General features: G+C 36.9%; 1 protein-coding gene across 2 annotated transcripts in view; it reads left to right on the top strand.

Annotated features, from left to right (window-relative positions):
* MRPL1 (mitochondrial ribosomal protein L1) overlaps nt 1-20,296 on the top strand; it is a 59,851-nt gene that overhangs the window by 9,829 nt on the left and 29,726 nt on the right. For both annotated transcript variants that reach the window (XM_059924015.1, XM_059924014.1), the window contains exons 2-6: nt 464-575; nt 11,276-11,534; nt 13,924-14,007; nt 15,144-15,215; nt 18,570-18,681. In XM_059924015.1, the coding sequence (XP_059779998.1) occupies nt 464-575; nt 11,276-11,534; nt 13,924-14,007; nt 15,144-15,215; nt 18,570-18,681 (639 nt within the window). The remainder of the gene's footprint in view (nt 1-463; nt 576-11,275; nt 11,535-13,923; nt 14,008-15,143; nt 15,216-18,569; nt 18,682-20,296) is intronic.

Raw genomic sequence — 20,296 nt, 5'->3', positions numbered from 1 at the left:
ATTAGTCTATTTTTCTGTACTTGTGCCAGTACCAAAGTGTCTTAATTACCATAGCTTTATAACAAGTCTTGACCTCTGGTAAGACAGTACCCTCCACTTTCTTATCCTTCAGAAGTACCTTGGGCAACTTGAATGTATTATCTATACAAGAAAAAAAAAAAGAAGAAGAAGAAAATTTAAATTAAAAATTCAGGATACGTATTTGTAATCTATAATAATAGAGCTAACATACTTTGTTGAGCCTTAACTGGACTAAGTTAAAAATAAATTAGGACAGAATTCTTCAATTAGATATGTTTACTTGGCTTTAGTTTCAAGAAGTACAGTTTCCATTTTTACACTTTTTAAAGATTGTGGTTAACTCACAAATATTGAATATTTTTGTTTTAGAGAACACTGAGAATGTAAAAACTATGTATGTAGTGATTAATATTAATATTTTACATGGTTTTTTTCTTTCAAGTCTTGATACATCATCAAAGGCATAGTCTTTCCAAGATGGCTTCTCAGACGTCTCTTTATCCTTGTTCTGTATACGTTTCAGTGCCCAACAGACATTTTGCTGCTGCTACAAGGTAAGTTTTTTTGTTTTGTTTTTGTTTTTTTAGTTATTTCATTTGCTATCATTTAAATCTTTGATTAAAAAACAATATGCTTGGGGGGCTTCCCTGGTGGCACAGTGGTTAAGAATCCTCCTGCCAATGCAGGGCACATGGGTTCGATCCCTGGGCCGGGAAGATCCCACATGCCGCGGAGCAACTAAGCCCGTGCTCCACAGCTACTGAGCCTGCGCCGTAGAGCCCGTGAGCCACAACTACTGAAGCCCGCGTGCCTAGAGCCCGTGCTCCGCAACAAGAGAGGCCACTGCATTGAGAAAGAAGCCCACGCACCACAATGAAGACCCAATACAGCCAAGAATAAATAAATAAATTAAAAAAAAATAAAAACCAATATGCTTGGTTCTGTAAAGACATACAGGGATATATAGTTGTAAAAGTTTATCATCTCTGCTTCTTTGACCTGATAGTCCTGAAGGAGAGGCATGACTTATTATAATAATACTTCACATGTATTGAATACTAACATTCAATAACTAATTTAATACCTACAGCAACCTTATGTGGAAGCCATTGTTATGCTCTTTTTTAGAGGCAGAAAGCAAGGAACCAATAGACTATGTAACTTGCCCAAGGTCACAGAGCTAGTAAGTGTTGGAGCTAGGATTCTGTGACATAATAAGAACTATTTATATTGGGCTCTGCCACCAGCTCCTGACACAGAGCTCATAAAATCCTTGTGATGTCCTGAGTGATAGGGAGGCTAGGAGCATTTTTCAAAAATATTTGGTCTTTGACCCAGTTCCTAATACAGAGCTCATAAAACCCTTAATTTTCTGGGTGATAGGAGTGTCTTTTTGTCTAGTGAGGCAACTCTTGGTGGACTCCTGTATGGGGACTGGTCACTAGAAGGACCAAGCTGTGATTACAAGCTTGGAACTTTTAGCCCTACCTTCCATCCTCCAGGGAGGAGAGAGGGGCTAGAGATTGCGTTCATAATTGCTCATGCCTACATGATGAAGCCTCCATAAAAATCCCTGAACTATGGGGTTTGGAGAACTGCTGGGTTGGTGAACACATCCACGTGCTGAAAGGGTGGTACACCCAAACCCTACAGGGACAGAAGCTCCTGTGCTCCAGACCCTTCTGGACCTTGCCCCCTGTACCTATTCATCTGGCTGTTCATCTGTATCCTTTATCATATCGTTTCTTATGTAATAAACCAGTAAATGTTAAGTAAGCTTTTGTCTGAGTTCTGCAAGCCATTCTAGCAAATTATGAAGCCTGAGGAGGGAGGTCCTGGGGCCCCCCCGATATATAGCTGTTGACCAAAAGTACTGGAGGCCCGGACTTGCAATTGGCATCTGAAGTAGGGGCTGTCTTGTGGGACAGAACCCTTAACTTGTGGGATCTGATGTTTAATCCAAATAGTGTCAGAATTGTGTTGAATTACAGGCTATCCAGCTGATGTTGGATAATTGGAGGGTGTGGGAAAAAAAATCCACACATTTAGTGTCAGAATTGTTGTGAGTAGAGGAAAATAGTTTCCCGTCTAACTATACAACCTGTCTGCATCTCACTTCCTTGCTTCTAACTTAACAGTGTATCTTGGAGATTGTTTCAGATGGAGCTGTTTAGTCATTTTTTAAAAATTGCAGTATGATCGACATACATTAGTTTCAGGTATGCAACATAATGATTTAATATTTGTATATATTGGGAAGTGCTCACTACAGGAAGTCTAGTTAACATCCATCACCATTCAGAGTTACAAATTTTTTGTGTGTGGTGAGAACTATTAAGATCTACTCTCTTAGCAACTTTCAAATATACATTACAGTATTATTAATTATAGTCACCATGCTGTACATTGCATCCCTATGGCTTATTTATTTTATAACCAGAAGTTTGTACCTTTTGACCATCTTTACCTATTTCACCTACACCCTACTCCCCTGCCTCTGGCAATCACCAATCTGTTTTCTGCATCTGTAAGTGCATTTTTTTTTTTTTTTTTTTAGATTACACATATAAGCGAGATCATATGATATTTGTCTCTCTTTGGCCGACTTAGTTCACTTAGCATAAGAGAAAGGTCCATCCATGTTGTTGCAAATGGCAAGATTTCATTCTTTTTATGGCTGAATAATATTCCTCTGTGTGTGTGTGTGTGTGTGTGTGTGTGTGTATTACATTTTCTTTATCCATTTATCTCCATTAGTGGACTCTTAGATTGCTTCCGTGTCTTGGTTGTTGTATATGTTGCTACAGTGAACATGGGTATAATATTTCATTGTGCGAATATACCATAACTTACTTAACCATTCCCTTATTGAAACACATTTTGGAAATGTCTTTCCAAAAGACATTTGCCTTTTGCTATTACAAATGATCCTGCATTGAATAATCATGTACATAGATCTTGTCAAATACTATGAATATATTTGTAGTATGAACTCAAATAGAATTGTATCAAAAGATGTGTGCGGGCTTCCCTGGTGGCGCAGTGGTTGAGAGTCTGCCTGCCAATGCAGAGCACACGGGTTCAAGCCCCGGTCCGGGAAGATCCCACATGCCGCGGAGCAACTGGGCCCGTGAGCCACAATTGCTGAGCCTGCGCGTCTGGAGCCTGTGCTCTGCAACAAGAGAGGCTGCCATAGTGAGAGGCCCGCGCGCTGTGATGAAGAGTGGCCCCCACTTGCCGCAACTGGAGAAGGCCCTCGCGCAGAAACGAAGACCCAACACAGCCATAAATAAATTAAATAAATAAAAAAAAAAAAAAAAAAAAAAAAAAAAAAAGATGTGTGCATGTATAATTTTGATAGGTAATACCAAATTGCCTTCATAGAGATCTTGCCAATTTATGTCCTTATCAGCAAGTATTGTTAGAATGCCTATTTTCCCATATACAATGTAGTCAAAATTTTTGAACTTTGCCAATTTGATAGGTAATAAATGGTATCATCATGGTTTTAATTTATATTTCATTACTGTTATTATTGAGGTTGTATATCTTTTTATCTGTTTAAGAGCCATCTTTATTTTCTTTACTGTGAATTTTCTGTTCATGTCCTATTCCTATTTTTTTGTTGTTGATTAGTAGGAGCTCTTTATACATTATAAATTAGCACATATCTGCACTATAATATGTCTTAACTGCTGTAGTAGAGGAATGGACCAGGTACTGTGGGATCACAGATGAAAGGTCAATTAATTCTTCCTGGAGGAGAATATGGCAAGAAGTATTTGAGCTGGGTCTTTTTTCTTTTTTTCAATTAATTTATTTATTTTATTTTATTTATTTTTTGCTGCGTTGGGTCTTCATCGCTGAGCACGGTCTTTCTCTAGTTGTGGCGAGTGGGGCTACTCTTCGTTGCGGTGTGCAGGCTTCTCATTGCGGTGGCTTCTCCTTGCGGAGCACAGGCTCTAGGCATACAAGCTTCAGTAGTTGTGGCACGCAGGCTCAGTAGTTGTGGCTCTCGGGCTGTAGAGCGCAGGCTCAGTAGTTGTGGTGCACGGGCTTAGTTGCTCCGTGGCATGTGGGATCTTCCCAGACCAGGGCTCGAACCCGTGTCCCCTGCATTGGCAGGCAGATTCTTAACCACTGCGCCACCAGGGAAGCCCTGAGCTGGGTCTTGAAAGATAGATAGGATTTTGCAGGGGAATTGGGAGAAAGGTATTTCACTGGTGCAGAAGGATGAAAGTGAATGATACAGCTTGAATATAGGATTAAGAGAGAGGAGGCAGAAATGCTGCTAGAATGGAGGCTTCCTTTGAGTCTGAATAGTACCTGGATTCTTTTTGAGAATTTGGAGGAGTATTGGTTGTACCAATTTACATCCCTACCCAGCAGTGAGTGAGAGTGCCCACATTTTTAACAACTCTGGATATCATCAGTCTTTATTGGTGTTGCTTTATTGTGTGTCTAATTTATATCTTTTGCCCATTTTTCTATTGGGCTGTTTGTCTTTTTCTTTCTGCTTTGTGGAAGTATTCGTTTATTAGGGACATAAATTATTTTGAGAATATTTTATCTTTAAGTGTTGTTTTCTTTTATCCTATAGAAATTTTTCATTTTATGTCTTCCCCATATTCTATTCCAGTACAACTTTAAAAGGAGTTTCCATTCACCTAAAAACTGTAGCATAAGAAATATGCATGTTTAAAAAAAAAAACTGTGAAAATTTGTTAGCAGATAATTTTTTCCACGTCTGACAATGAGAGTTATTCAGTAGCTTGATGAGAATCATAGTATTCGTAATTTTAATTGTGGTTTTAATTTTTTAATGTATTGACTTTATAATATACTAAAAAAATAGTTTTTTCATGGCTGATTTTTTATCAGGATCTGAGACAGGGTAGAGGGGCTTGTGCTTGCTTCTCTCTTCTCTCTTGTCACTCTGAATCTCCTCTCTTCTCCATATATGTGCATATACTCATGGTTTGCCAGTGGCATCTCTGACTCTGGTTTTGCTTCTCTCTTGACAATAGGTTCTTTTTCTTGCTTCTTTGTGTATCTCAGAATATTTTATTGACTGCTAGATATTTTGTTCAAACAGTTGAGACTAAAGTACATACTATTTATGCCTGGAAATGGGCATGCCTCCTCTGTCACAGTGTTAAGTCAATCCAGTCAAAAGTTGAGCTGGGGTTTGGTTTTGTTACTGCTATGATTACCACCACCAGCTTCAGATTTCTGTACTGTTACCTTGTGCTTAGGGTGGGGGCTGGGTTGCTGGAAGTTTTTTTTCCTCAGTGTTGCTGTTGCATGCTCAGTTTTCAGCCTTGCCTGTGCAGCTATGCCTCAGAAGGGGGTCACTCACCATACCCTTGCTCCTCCCCAAGTAGAAGACTGCTGTTGCTTATTACTCAGTGCTTGTCAGGCTGGTGATGGGTGCAGGAGGGATTCTGTGGTTTCCAAATTCAGCCATTGTCTTAAGTAGGCGCAGTGTTGCTGGTCCTTGGGGATGAGGTTTTCTCAGTATTTCTCTCCCTCCCCCCATGGTATGTATCTATTGCAGGTCTGGTGCCATAGTGTCTGGGCACTTCCATAGCTTTATTGGTAGATGATACTGCACTCAGGACTATTTCCTGCCCTACCCCCGAGGATAGAAGTTTTAGTGTTTTTTCTTCTTTCTAGTGTTTTTTTCTTCTTTTGTTTCCCTACATACAGTGGGTGTTTACCTGTGCCCTAGAGGGCTTCTGGGTTACTTGCCTTTCCGGACGTAGTAGCTGATCTTCTCCATACTGCACCCTTGAAGGAGGCTCCCTAGTCCCCTGGCCTGCTCCCGTCTTTCCCGGGAGCATCTGGTGGGGGTCTGTGGAAAAGGCCCATGCAATGAGTGTGAACTCCCCTTGTGTCTGGATCTCTCAGGGGGTTTATACGTTAGTGCTAAAAGTTTAGCTGATTTTTTTCCTGCCTGCTTGCCTTCCTCTTATTCTCTGCTACAGGTGAGACTCTCCTGGCTGTATGCATATGGAGTGGGGTTGTGGGGAGATTTCAGACCTACTTGGTTGCCCTACGATCTCAGCTCTGTGACGGGTTCAAGAAAAGTTGTGATTTTATCTGACTCTGTCATTGTTAATGCTCTTTCCAGCTTTTATTTGTATTATTATTGACTAGGTTTTATTCTGTCAGTTTTTACATTTTAGGTATAAGCAGAACTTCTGCATTTAGTTTATTTATTTTTAAAAATTATTTATTTATTTGGTTGCTTGGGGTCTTAGTTGTGGCAGGTGGTCTCCTTAGTTGTGGCACGCAAACTCTTAGTTGTGGCACGCATGTGGGATCTAGTTCCCTGATCAGGGATTAAACCTGGGCCCCCTGCATTGGAGCGCAGAGTCCTATTCACTGCGCCACCAGGAAGTCCCTGCATTAAAGTTTAATGAATAAACCAGCATCAGAGGTGGGTGTTTGTGATTTTATTTATGTGATTACACTGAAAAGTAAGAATTCCAAACATTGGGTTCCATTAATAGTTATATGCCCTAGGCATTTTCTCTTTAGTTCTGTTTAGTTCAGTTTAGTTTGACTGAGGTTGTGTACCCTCCTGCCTCCACCCCAATTCCTCGAAGTAAAGGCTTCTTCAGCCTTAAAAGGACTTGGATCTCTGGGGTCGCAGATCTTCAAGGATCTTGAAGTGAGCTTTATTATAGCACTGATTTTTTTTCTTATCTTGTTTTATTTGGGTATGACCGTGGAATTATTTTTTCCTTTCATGCTCTTGGAGGTAGGAGACAGGTGAAGCAGGGAGAAAGTTATTACCCGAAAACAGTCTCTTATTACTCATTTAATCTGTGCGGTTTAGTTACCCAGGTAACTACAGCTAAATTCTGTTCTCTCTAATTCAGACTGCCAGCTGTTTCTCCCTCATCTTCCCCAAAACCTTTCTAATATGATTATTTTATTCTCTGAGAATCATAGTATTTAAGTTCTCCTGATAGGGCCTTACATAATTGCATGAACAACAGAGTTCTTCTGGATGTGATTCTTTTTTTTTTTTAAATTGTTTTTTAAAATTTGTTTATTAATTTATTTATTTTTGGCTGTGTTGGTTCTTTGTTTCTGTGTGAGGGCTTTCTCCAGTTGTGGTGAGTGGGGGCCACTCTTCATCGCGGTGCACGGGCCTCTCACTGTCGCGGCCTCTCGTTGCGGAGCAGAGGCTCCAGACACACAGGCTCAGTAGTTGTGGCGCACAGGCCTAGCTGCTCCGCGGCATGTGGGATCTTCCCAGACCAGGGCTCGAACCCGTGTCCCCTGCCTCGGCAGGCAGACTCTCAACCATTGCGCCACCAGGGAAGCCCTGGATGTGATTCTTATGAATAAAGGCAGACAATTTTTGGAGCGTCATGGAAAACAACAGGTGGTGGGTTTATAAAATTAATTATTATTGACAAATTTTATTCAATTGCAGTTTTTTTTTTTTTTAATTTTGGAAGACAGTGTTTTCCTTAGAGTTCTATTTGCCCCGTGTTATAATGATGTACTTTATTTTTTTTTTTACTAAAATAGTGTTCTGTTTGTAACTTAATATTTTCACTGAACCATCTCAAATATTTTGTGAAACAAGGTCTAAAGTATAAATAAGTAAACTGCTGTATATCCCAACTCAGTCTCGTTATGTATCAGACTTATATTGGGTTTTGCAAATATTTACTACTTTAAAAATCATATTTTAGCCTCTGGGAACTTCATATTACTAATTGCAAATTAAATGGACAGGTTCAGTCATGGTTAAAAATATAGGGGTGAAATCAGCATTTACATAAAGTAAATCTGTAGGTTATAGTTACAATATTTATTCTTTTGTTTATCTTAGAGAGTTTATTACTAAAACAGGCTCTCTAGGCTCCTTCTTCTATTGGCCTCACTGCTCTTTTACTAAATATAAAATGTGATTTCTCCAGTTTAGAAGGTTTCAGGATTTTGTGGTGTATTCCCAAGTACCATTGGGGCAGGTCGCATCATCCACTCGGGCACCTACTTAGACTTATCAGCAGTCCAGTGGTAGGATACCTGTGTCCCGTTAAAAATGAGCACTGTCATTATCTGCTATTCGGTCAAATTGCTTATTAGTTGGGAGGATACTCTTATTAGCTATGGTAATAAGGATTCATCGAGTGCTATAAGTGAGAATGGAATTATATGTTGGATTGGTTTTTGAGGTTCTTTTTTAAAATATCATTTTACTGTCATCCTTTTCTTTTGCATAAATTTTATAGGACCCCATATTAGTTTTCTGTTGCTGCTGTAACAAATTACCACAAACCTCATGGCTTGAAACAACTCAAGTTTATTATCTTGCAGTTCCATAGGTCAGAATTCTGACATGGATCTCACTGGACTAAAATCAAGGAGTCATCAGAGCTTCGTTCCTTTCTAGAGGCTCTAGGGGAGAATCTGTTTCCTTGCCATTCCCAGCTTCGAGAGGCTACCCATATTCCTTGGCTCATGGCTCCCCCTTCCTCCGTCTTCAAAGCTAGGAATGGCATATTGAGTCCCTTTCATGCTCAATAAATTTCTCCTGTCTGTTCCCATCTCTGTCAGATGCAGATGAGAAAGGGGAAAGTTTCTCTGCTTTCAAGGACTGTGTGATTTGGGCCCACCTGAGTAGTCCAGGATAATCTCCCCATCTCAAGTTCTTTAACCTTAATCACATCTGCAGAGTCCTTTTTGCCAGGTAGATATGGACATCTTTGGGAAGCCATTATTCTGTCTACCTTAGAACCCAGACATCTTTCTAAAATATTATTTCACTGATTTAGAACTTTTATGGTTAAAAGATTAAAGGTGTGATTTGAATTAATGCTGAGAAAATATATGACCTCTAGCTCTGACTTCTTAACTTCAAACTCTTACCTGTAATTTTCTTTTGAACATATTTTCTTAGTTTGTGAGCATCTTGTTAGCATTCGCCATGTAACAAACTACCTTATAATTAATTATCCTTGCCCACACATCTCTGGGTGAGCTGATCTAAGCTGGGTTTGGATGGGTGTCTCTGATGACCTTGGCTGGGCTCGCTGTGCATCCGTGAGTCTGCTGCAGGTCAGCTGAGAATTGTCTAATCTAGGGGCTCTGTGGGGCACCTGTGTTTCACACTTCTCGCATCCTCCCACCTTGGGCTACCCCGGGCCTATTCTTATGAAAATGGCAGAAATACAAACTTACAAGTGGAAACAGGTGAAGCCTCTTATGCCTTAAGCTTAGAGCATAGAAACTGTCACTTTTGCTTTATTCTATTGGTCTACTAGTCACATGACCAAATCAAGGCACTGAGAAATATACTCCACCCTTTTCATTGGGAGGAACTGCAGAGTCACTTAGCAGAGGGACTTGAATAGAGAGAGGGGGTAAGGAATTGGGGCCAGTGATGCAACTAACCCCACACTCAAACTCTGTTGCCCCAAACTGAACTCATCTCTGTGACTACCTCCGTCATAAGAAACCTGTTTTGCTTTCTTTATTTCTGGTTTTAGTTAATGATACTACTCTATGTCTAGTCACCCAAGCCAGAACCCTACAAAGTATTCTAGAGTCTTTTCTTTCCCCTTTCCCTATCTTCAATATTTACCTTGTAAAATATCTCTATAATCTGTCCAGCCTATTACCATCACTGCTCTGGTTCAGGCTGTCATACCTCCTTAAGAAGAGAGGGAGCAAGTTGTCTCTTAATTGTCTCCAATCTAGCTTCCTTCAAATCTATCCCTTATATTGCAGCCAGAATACTCTACCTGAAGTACAGATCCCACTCCTGTTCAGTGGCTTCTCATTGCTTCTAGAGGAGGCCCTCTGTGATCTAGATTTGCCAGCCTCATGTGCTGCTGTTTCCTGCCTTTTGCTTTACCTTTAGTTCAGGAGTCAGTAAAATATGGCCAGGGGGCCAAAAAATCTGGCCTGCCATCCATTTTTGTACAGTTCATGAGTTGAGAATGTTTTTCACATTTTTAAGTGATTAGGAAAAAAAAAGGAAAAAAGGAACTATTTTGTGACACATGAAAATTATAAAATTTAAACCAGTGTTCATAAATAAAGTTTTATTGGAACACAGCTACACTCATTCATTTTTGAATTGGCTGTGGCTGCTTTCACATTGCAATGGCAGAGTTGAGTCATTGAGACAAGAGACCGTAAAATATTTGCTCTCTGATCCCTTACAGAAAAAGTTTACCAACCCCTGCTCTAGTCAGCTAGAACTTATAATAGCTCCCCTTATGTACCATTCTGTTTATCATGCCTCAGTACTTTTATTACATTGTTTCTTTACCTGGATAACTCTATAGCTTTATTGCGATATAATTTACGTACCAAACAATTCACCCATTTAAAGTGTACAATTCAGTGGTTTTTAGTATATTCACAGCGTTGTGCAACCATCACCACAGTCAGTTTTAGAACATTTTCATTATCTTCCCTCAAAACCTCATGTCCATTAGCAGTCGCTCCCCATTTCCTTAACCCTCTCCCCTGGCCCTAGACAACCACCAAATCTACTTTCAGTTTTTATAGATGTGCCCATTCTTGATATTTCCTATAAATGGAACCATACAACATGTGGTGCTTTTGTGACTGGCTTCTTTCACGTAGCATAATGTGTTTAAGGTTTATACAAATTATAGCATGTATCAGTGCTTCATTTCCTTTCATTGCCTATTAATACTCTGCTGTATGAATATACCACATTTTGTGTATCCATTCATCAGTTGATGGACATGTGGGTTGTTTTACTTTTTGACTCTTTTGAGTAATGCTGCTATGAATATTTGTGTACAAGTGTTTGTGTGGTCATATATTTTCATTTCTCTTGGGTATATATCTGGGCTAATTCTTCCTTATCCTTCAAGAATTGACTTTGGGGTCATCTCTTTCAGAACTCTTCCCTTCCTCCTAGGCTGGGTTAATGTCTTTTCCCTATGGCCCTGATAACATTCTCAAAGTATTTACCACATCATATTGAAATTATCTCTTTGCATGTCTGTCTCCTCTAAGTTTCTGGAGAGCAACATCAATGCCTTATCCAACTTTGTATCAATTGCAAACAGTTCAAAAGTTCACTTAATATTTGTTGCACTAGAAAAACTATAAAATAATCTATGCTTTTGAATTAAAATAAACTTTATCTTTTGTCTTTTTTTGGTCTAATGTACATTGCCTTTTTTTTAAGTCTCTTGGACTACGTATTGAGATAACTGATCTTGAATTTTTTTCTTTTTTTAAGGCCTGCAAAGAAAACAAAAAAAGGTGCCAAAGAAAAAGCATCGGATGAGAAAAAAGATGAGATAGAAAAAATAAAGTCATATCCCTTTATGGAAGGTGAACCTGAAGATGATGTCTACCTAAAACGCTTATATCCAAGGCAGATATACGAGGTGGAGAAAGCTATTCACTTACTTAAGAAATTTCAAGTTCTGGACTTTACTAATCCAAAGCAAGGTGTCTATCTTGATTTGACACTGGATATGACACTGGGGAAGAAGGTATGTAGACTCAATTAAAATTTATTTGTGAACAGTGGTTGAATGAATTGCTGTTTCTTCATTTAAGCGACTTTTGTCTCCTGTAATAATTTTTAGAAAATCTTGTGCTCTTTCTGAACTTTAGGTTGAAAAATATGTTTGTTTGTCTTAATTTTCCAAATATAAAATAAAATGTTGAATGTACTCTGCAGAGTTGATGAACATATATCTCTTCTTCATCTGAAAGTCGCTGGTATAAATTTCAACAAAAGTAGTGTTAAAATTAATTGAGTTATTGCTGTAACTTTGAAAAATGACTTAGGCTGCCTGGGTATGTTGTTCCTTCTCTGTAAAGGAGGACTTTGGATTAGCTTAGTAGCCTTCAGATGTGTTCCTTAGAATCCTAAAGTTGAGACTAAGTTTGGGTGGGGTGCCAAGCCCCTTACTCTCATCTCAGCCAGAACCTTTCTACTTTGTCTGTTTATATATTGCAGTTCCATGGAAGACTTGTTTATAAAATTCTGAAAGTGGGAAAAACACTAGATTAGATTTGAGGTCCATTACAGCTCTAAATTTTATAAGCTTCTCACTTAAGAAGTCTAATTTTTTTGGAGATGATATTTTAATTTTTATTCTGAGAATGTCTTTTTTTGGTCAGACTAGAAGGTATGTATTTTTGAATACAATTTAACAGCCTCAGCGACAACAATTAATTGAGCATGTAGAAGGAGGCAGTACAGCATAGTGCTTAAGAGCATAGGCTCTGGAGTCGGGTTACAGTACAGGCCAGAATCCTGGCATCACCAATTACCTGCTCTTTGAGCTTCTGGTTTAACCTCTCTAAATCTCAGTTTTTTCCTCTCTTTATAAAGGGGGATAAAATGCTTATTAGTTCATTTGGTTATAGTGAGGATTAAATGAGATGCTAGTGAAGGATTTGGTAAGAGTTTAATAATAACGATCAACATTTACTGGAAACTTTCTATGTACCAGCCACAGTGCTAAATGCTTTGCATGCATTTGCTCATTTAATTCTATAATAATCTCAGAAGAGGAAGCTGAGACACAGAAAGTGAAGTAACTTGCTCAAGGTCCCAGAGTAGGGGGTGGAGTTAGGATTTGAACCAAGGTCTGTCTCATTTCTTAGTTCTTATTTATTATAGTTCATACCAGCCCTGTTGTAATTTTATTTTATACCATAGTGTTACTGTTCTTTTATTTTAAAATGTTGTAGTGTCCAAGATAATCACTTTCTCAGTCAACCATTAATGTAGTTTATAACGAAGTCTTGTAGGACCACAGGTTTCATTTCATAAATGGAAGCCACTTGTAAACTAATAACATTGAAAGGGTACAGTTGTTTTCCTGAGACATTTTTTGTTATTAATAGAGTGCTTGTAAAACAAGCCAGCATTCCCCCAGGGGATGCTATTGTTGTGATTGTTTGCCATTGAAAAATTTACTGAAGTCAGTTGTGACATGTTAATGGCAAAGGAATGCCAGTCGGTAAAACTGAGTTGCATGTCTGATATAAAGTGTGCTTAAGAGTTTGTGCCTTCTTGTCTGAAAAGAAATTCTCAGGAGGTTATCTCTATGCAAAGCTTTTCTAAAAATATAATCTTTCAATCAGTTTTAATTAGGGAGCAACTCTTTCTTCCAGACCTTAAGGCTGCACCAGAACTATGGGCCTAGAACTTGTTTCCCTGTGATGTCTCCCTAAGAGATCTGAGCCATAGGCCTAGACAGGTCCTTGACCCAATGACTGAACATATTAGTTCTGAGGCCCTGTAGAAACTCCACCTGTATTAGGGCGCCTCAAATGCATGCCATTATTTATTTGGGATTTTCCAACTGGCTTCCCAAATATATCTGAAAGTGGTGAGTGGTCCAGGTAATTTCAAAATAGACCCACTCAGAAGAGCCTTTCAGGTTTGGCAATCTATCTTGAATTTAAAGTTAATATCATCTGATTTACCTGATTGTTTAGAGCCAATGATGGAAATTAGGGGTGACCTACTGAGCAGATCAGCTGGATATTGTTCAATATGCATAGCTATATACATGTCCTACTTGATGGTATAAAAAAAATTACATGTTCTTTTGAATTTAATTCAGGGTAGCAAACATTTATTGGCATCCATCATGTGGAAAGCATTGTACTAGGTGCTGGGGAAGATATGGATTGTGCAAACACATCTCTTAATATGTGAGAGACTGTGATGAATGATGTAGAGATAGAAGCCAAGTGCCACGGGAGTATGGAGCTGGGGAGAGAGATTTAGATTTTTATTAGGATTTCTTACAAAAGAAATATAATCTCTTATGCCTTAAAGTGTAACCAGTGAATATTTCAGATATAGAAAAGCTGAATGAATTTTTCATAATTGTTTTTCCATTGTTGTGTATTTAGAAAAAAGTGGAGCCATTTGCCAGTGTTCTTAGTTTGCCATACCCATTTGTTTCAGAGATCAGTAAAGTTGCTGTATTTACAGGGGTGAGTAACCTTTGTCAACTTTTCATATCGTTTAATTTTTTTTACATATCACATTAGCCAATGATTAGAATAACTGAATGAGTAGAGTTAGAGGAAACCTTAGCATTCCTCTAGACTTATTTTCCCCACATGAAGCTCAAAGCAATTAGATGACTTATTTGAGGTTATGTCATTAGCTTGAGAAAGAGCTAAGCCACCACATTAACTTCATCATTATTCATCTACCGTATTATGTTTCTCACAAGAAACTGAAGAGAAGTATAGAATTTATCCTACTAGCTGCTGCTTCCTACTGAAACTCTTCAAACAAGAATAACATTGACGTTAAAGCAGTGGTGGGCCCATTCACAGTGGGCTGTGAAGACATAGAAACCACACTTTTAAAACGGTCTAGTCTGGAAAGTCAAGAAAGTCAAGGTGATAACAAGTGTAGTAATACAGCTCTTTGTCATTTTTTTTTTATTATAAACATTTGTTTATAACATGTTCATGAATTTGTTTTGTAAGGTGTTTTGATTCTTCTCTGTCTGTCTCACTTTCAATGAAGAAATTCTTTACTCTTTTCCTAGGAAAGTAGAGAATATAGCTCTTGGAATGCCACAAAACTTGAGTAAATAAGAGAGTGATATATTTTCACAGTAAAACCAAATGGCATGAATGGAACATATAGAAAAAAAAAAACCCTAATACTGTGCATTTTTCTTTTGAATTTTCAGACAATAGGCTAAATTTTGGTTCTCGTTTCTTAAATTAAAAAAATTTTACTCTTGTATATTGGTTTGATAAAATGTCTCCATTTAAATTAGCAAAACTAAATATATTTTAATCTTTTACTTTTGGAAGATGATGTATTGATAGCATTGGAGACTAAGGACCAGTTGGTGGGTTCCTAATATGCCATTTTGATGTGTTTCCTCATATGTTAAGTCAAGAAACACTTTAATCACCTCTAAACTAAACTTGTTCTGGATGTAATATCTCTGATGCATCTAGTTGAAAATTGATGCACATTCAATTAAAAGTAAAAAAAAAAAACCACAGTTTTTATTTTGAACTGTGGTATTATTTCTGACAAATACTTGAAAGCAGACTGAATTTGCTTAAAGATTGATGTTCATACTATTGTGTTTTGGTAGAATGCATCAGAGATAAAAATAGCAGAAGAAAATGGAGCTGCATTTGCAGGAGGAACTAATCTGGTTCAGAAGGTACAGTATTGTTTTCATGTTCATTAGCTATAGAAATTGTTCTGTTATCTTTGCCATCTATTGATTTATTACATGTGAAACATAACCACTCTGTTCATATCTTTTGATAAATGGTTAGTAGAGCTTTACAGAACAGGGGAAAATTTTCCTACTCTTTTGAGTCTCAAAATCAAGCTAAGAAAAAACTATCCAGACTTTCTGATATTAACTATGCTTGATTTATATTGTGATTTTTTTTTTCTTTGCTTCCTATATGTTTGTGAGAGTTCTGTGGGTAGACTGGAAAGGGCACTATGCCTCTTTCTGGTTTTGAATGTGAGATTTGAGATGAAATACAAAAGGTAGCACACATGGATATCTCTATTCACGTTTTGAAGGTCAGATATTTGTTTTGCTTTCTTGGAGTGAAAAGTGTGATTTGCTTTAGTAGATCACAAAGGATAGTATCTGACCTCTATAATATGGTACTTTTAGTTACTCTTAACTTTTACCTCCCCAACTTCATCAGTTCAAGTAATGTAGGCTTAGCACGGAGGCAAAAAAATGATTATATAGCCTGCCTTGAGAAAATAACAAAGAATTTGTGGAGCCCATTTGAAACAAAGATAACATTTTTTTTTTTTTTAAAGAGGTGGGGAGGGGAATTTTCCGGTGGTCCAGTGGTTAGGACTCCTCACTTTCACTGACAAAGGAACTAAGATCCCACACGGCCAAAAAAAAAAAAGGATGTGAGGAGAAGAGGCACATCTGTTGAATTTTGGGAGTTATTTCTGAAATACAAAAGATTTCCCTAACATTCTCTAAAATCTTCTCTTCTAAATTTAATCCTTTAGACTGTGGAATACTTATTGTTTTGTTTTTAGAATGGGAGAAAGTGATTTGAAAATTTATCTTTTGTCCTGTATCCAGATTTTGATTTGGGGGAAGTTTTAACTGGACCATTAACTGGACCAAGCACAACAGTGCTTGCAGCGTGTTTTTTTCTACCCCAGTAGTTCTCTAAATTTGGTGTGGATTCTGGATTTTTAAGGGGAATCTCGAGAATTATTTTTGGAAGCAGAACTAATGGAAAATATGAAGAGATTGTACTTTCATACAGCTTCTAGGTCAAAGTCAGAGGGTGGTACCCAATTCTCTCTGATGTATCATAAATTTTAATTTAGTAAGATTATTAAACTTCTTTTAATATTAAAAAATAAACAATACCACAGATTCTTTGGAATTTGAGAGTGTAGCTTGGACCCCGGAGTCAGAGAACTAACTGTTCTTATTAAACTTGTGTACTGCCTTCCATCTGTTTTCTTCTGCAAACATAAGAGTATCTTATAGAACTGTCATAGCAACAGTGGAGTTAGATATCTCCACTTCTTAAATGTTAAGTAAGAAGTTACTTCTCAAGAAAGAAATGGTATGGGAGCAGAAAGTATTCTGTATCATTAAGTTCATTAAATAAAATATTTTGAAAAAAGTAACCCAAATAAGGAAACCAGGTGCATTTTGAAATTATTTGGTAAGTAAAATATTACAGGTACAGAATTTCTCTTTAGGTGCCCCACTGATGATCTATTATTAGAGGGAAAAATGCCACCTATATAAGGCATCAAAACGAATATATTCTTGCAGATTACCCCCTGGTATCTTTTAAAACTCATCCATTTTATTTTCAAAAGGTATTCAGGTTGTGAAGTAAATTCAGTACAGTTTTGTAAATAGTATCATGGCTGCAATTTTTTTTTTTACACATTCTTCTATTTTTTAATTAGTTTAAATATCAATACTATTTTACTTAGTGCTTATAGTAGGTAAATGTAGGATGAATTTACTGAACTTTTAGTCATTTCTTAGGTAAGACTTTATTTACTAAATTCATTTTGCTTTAATTACAATACTTCTGAAATATCACAAGTATGCTTGGTTCTGAGGGATTTTTAAATAGTTTCATTTTTACTTGTGTCTAAAGCATGATTTTCATCCATATAGTTTTATATTATTCAATGATATGATCTTAAGGTTAACTATAGCATAACTTTCAAACATAATTTTAAATTTAATTCAAAGGAACATGTTTTAGACTCAGTATTACAAGATGTTGGAGTAGAAATGTCACATTCAGTTCTTTGACATTTCAAAATTGCCTCTGCTTTCATGTTTCTAGTGATGAGAGCCCTGGTTCTGGAACCACACTGCCTGTGTTTCAGTTCTGGGTCTGCCTCTTAAAAGTGCACAGGTTGACTCGTCCTCCTTAAGCCCTCCATTTCCTTATCTGGATTGTGTGGTCAACAGTACTTTCTTCGTAGATTTATTGTAAAGACTTGATGAACTAAACCATGTATGACGCTTAGCAGAATGCTTGGCATGTTCTAAGTTCTCTTTTAAAGTAAGTTGTTATTGTTTAGGGGAGCACAGTATGTTGTTTAGGGAGTAAAGAATTTGTAAAAAGAAGAAATAGTAAAAGGAAGGTAAAATTCCAGAATCACACTTAATTTTGCCAGAGTCCAGGTTTTTACAGTTCAGTGTGTAACCCCAAACCAAGGCTTTGAATGACATACTGTGATAAGACTTTATGCAAAAAAATCATTGGTAAAATATTTGTTGCCCAGGCAGTATTGTTCTAAAAAGTTGCTTCATTTTATAATCAACTGAATTTTTAAATGGAGTATACTGTAGGAGTAAAACAATTATTTTGGGTGCCTGCCTGAATTAATTTAAAATGTCTTTTTAAAAATTGAAATTATTTTCTTTGCTCTTAGAATGGAAATAGAGTATGGATAATAAACTATAAGTAAACTTGTCTTTGACCATTCCACTCCTCTTTTATTTTTTGGAGGCAAAGAGAATTTTGGTTTCAATTCTTTGTGAAAATAATTATAGATTCAGTTCTCCTGATGCTCCAAATTTAGGAAAGCAGTGTTGTTGCTAGTGATTTGGCAGCTAGTGGTTATTAATTTTACATGTGATCTATTACAAAATTTTCAACATATTTCTTCAGTTTTGATGGACATATGAATTCAACTTTGTGAGACTGTATGAGCTGTGTACACATCAGTGATCTGTTCTAGCTTGTAACATTTTGCCTAACATAACGCCATGGAAGAATTAAGCCCATTAAATGTTTGTTTGTTTGTTTGTTTTTAATGGATGCGGCTATTTTTAAAAGAAAACATCAGAAAATGTTTTGCTTCTGATGGTTTTCATAATTGATAAATGTGTTCAAATGATCCTTGTGATTAAAGAATTGTGCTTAATAGCTATTTTCTAAATTATAAGGGAAATTATTGCTACATTAGACTTTATTTTTAGAAGGATAAAGCTTTTTATACAATCTAAGGTTATCTTTTCCCCCCTGATTTTTAGATTTTGGATGATGAAATTCAACCAGACTTTTATGTAGCTGTTCCAGAAATAATGCCGGAGCTTAATCCATTAAGGAAGAAACTGAAAAAAAGATTTCCTAAGCTTACTCGAAGTAAGGGAGAATTCTTTTACTATTTCAATATGCTATCAACAACTTTCTAATATATATGTTTAGTTAGAAAACAAAATTGCTAATATATGTGTAGAATAAATAATATGTTCTGGTGTTTGAGTTTTGTGTTATATAGGAACATATGGATTTAGTATTTCTTTCCTTTGGCACTAATATTGGTGATTTAATGTAATTTGAAGACCTAGTTACTTTATAATACCAGATCTTTAAATTTAGGCCATATTCTAGTTTTAAATTAGTGGAACATATTACCCACTAGGTATGTTATCATCATACTATTTTATACCTCTTTATCAATATACCATGTATGCTTATTTATGTTAGCATTCAACATATATGTATGAATGCTTACTGTGTATGGTTCTGCAGTTATTTCCCTTGAGCAGCTTTTCCCTTGTGGATATTTCCACCTTATGAAACCTAGTAAGAGAAGTAAGGGTGCTACATAAATAGCCTTGTTATAAAGTATGAAGTATTATATGATAAATTCACAAGATGCTGTAGGTGTTCAGTAGAGGAGGAATTTATACATAGGTGGGGAAATCAGAGAAGGCACCCTGAAGGGGGTGACATTTAAACTGTACCTTGAATAATTTGGTGAGCAGATTAAGGGGGATATTATTTTAAGTGGAAAGAATCTGTTAATCATAGACACTGAAGTAAGTTAGAAATTATAGGCTACATCCCAGAAATATCAGTTAGTTCTCTTTGGCTGTAGTGAATGGTACCCCTACTTTGAAATGAAAGAGAATATGTTGGACAGGTAGATTGATGCCATGCTGAGCAGAATCTTGAATAAGATCCTAATAAATTTGGACTTTTATTCTGTATTCAGCAGGAATCTCTTAGAAGTTTTTAAGGTGGGGGATTCTTCAGAGCTTTAATTTAGCAAGAGTTTGTAAGATGTATTGGCATGAATCAAACGTAGAGTCAGGGAGACCAGTTCAGGTGCAATCGCCAGAGACTAATAAAGGTAATGTTTAAAGTCTTCATAATGAGACTGGTGTGAAGAGGACGGATGTCAAAGATAATAGGACTTTGCACTAAGTAGTTAGGAAGGGACATGTTGAGAGAGAGAAAGGGAAGAGTCAAATGATGCTGAGATTTAAACCTTGGGATCTCTCCTAATAAGTTCATGTCATTAATGGAAACAGGGAGTAGATTTGGGAGGAAAAGTAAGTTCATTTGCAGACATTGTTTCTTTTAGATGGTGCTGGATATCTGCTATAGATAGATGTTATTTCAAATAAAATTTTATAATGTAAAAGAGCAAGTATTTTAAAATCGTTTTAGTAGATTGGTCTTCAAATTTTAACTCTAGTTGAGCTAAAAAAAAAATCCTGCGAAAATTCTTCATACATGATAGCCACTAATGCTCATCTGAATTATAGATCATGTTCTATGCTGTAAGCAAATTCAAATGTACTCTTCAGTTTTGTTGTACTAGTGTTTTGTTTATTCTTGATAGCCTGCATTGAATAACACATCCTTTTGAGATATTGGACTGAGGTTTGACACTTTTTATTAGGGATTTCCAATACAGTAGTGTTTGTTTTCATGGAAGCACACTTACCTTCTTTCCTAAGTAGGACCT

The sequence above is a fragment of the Balaenoptera ricei genome, chromosome 5, assembly GCF_028023285.1.
Source record: "Balaenoptera ricei isolate mBalRic1 chromosome 5, mBalRic1.hap2, whole genome shotgun sequence".
Classification (NCBI taxonomy): domain Eukaryota; kingdom Metazoa; phylum Chordata; class Mammalia; order Artiodactyla; family Balaenopteridae; genus Balaenoptera; species Balaenoptera ricei.
Note: the sequence above shows the minus strand (reverse complement) of the source record. Positions and strands in the feature narration are given on the sequence as shown.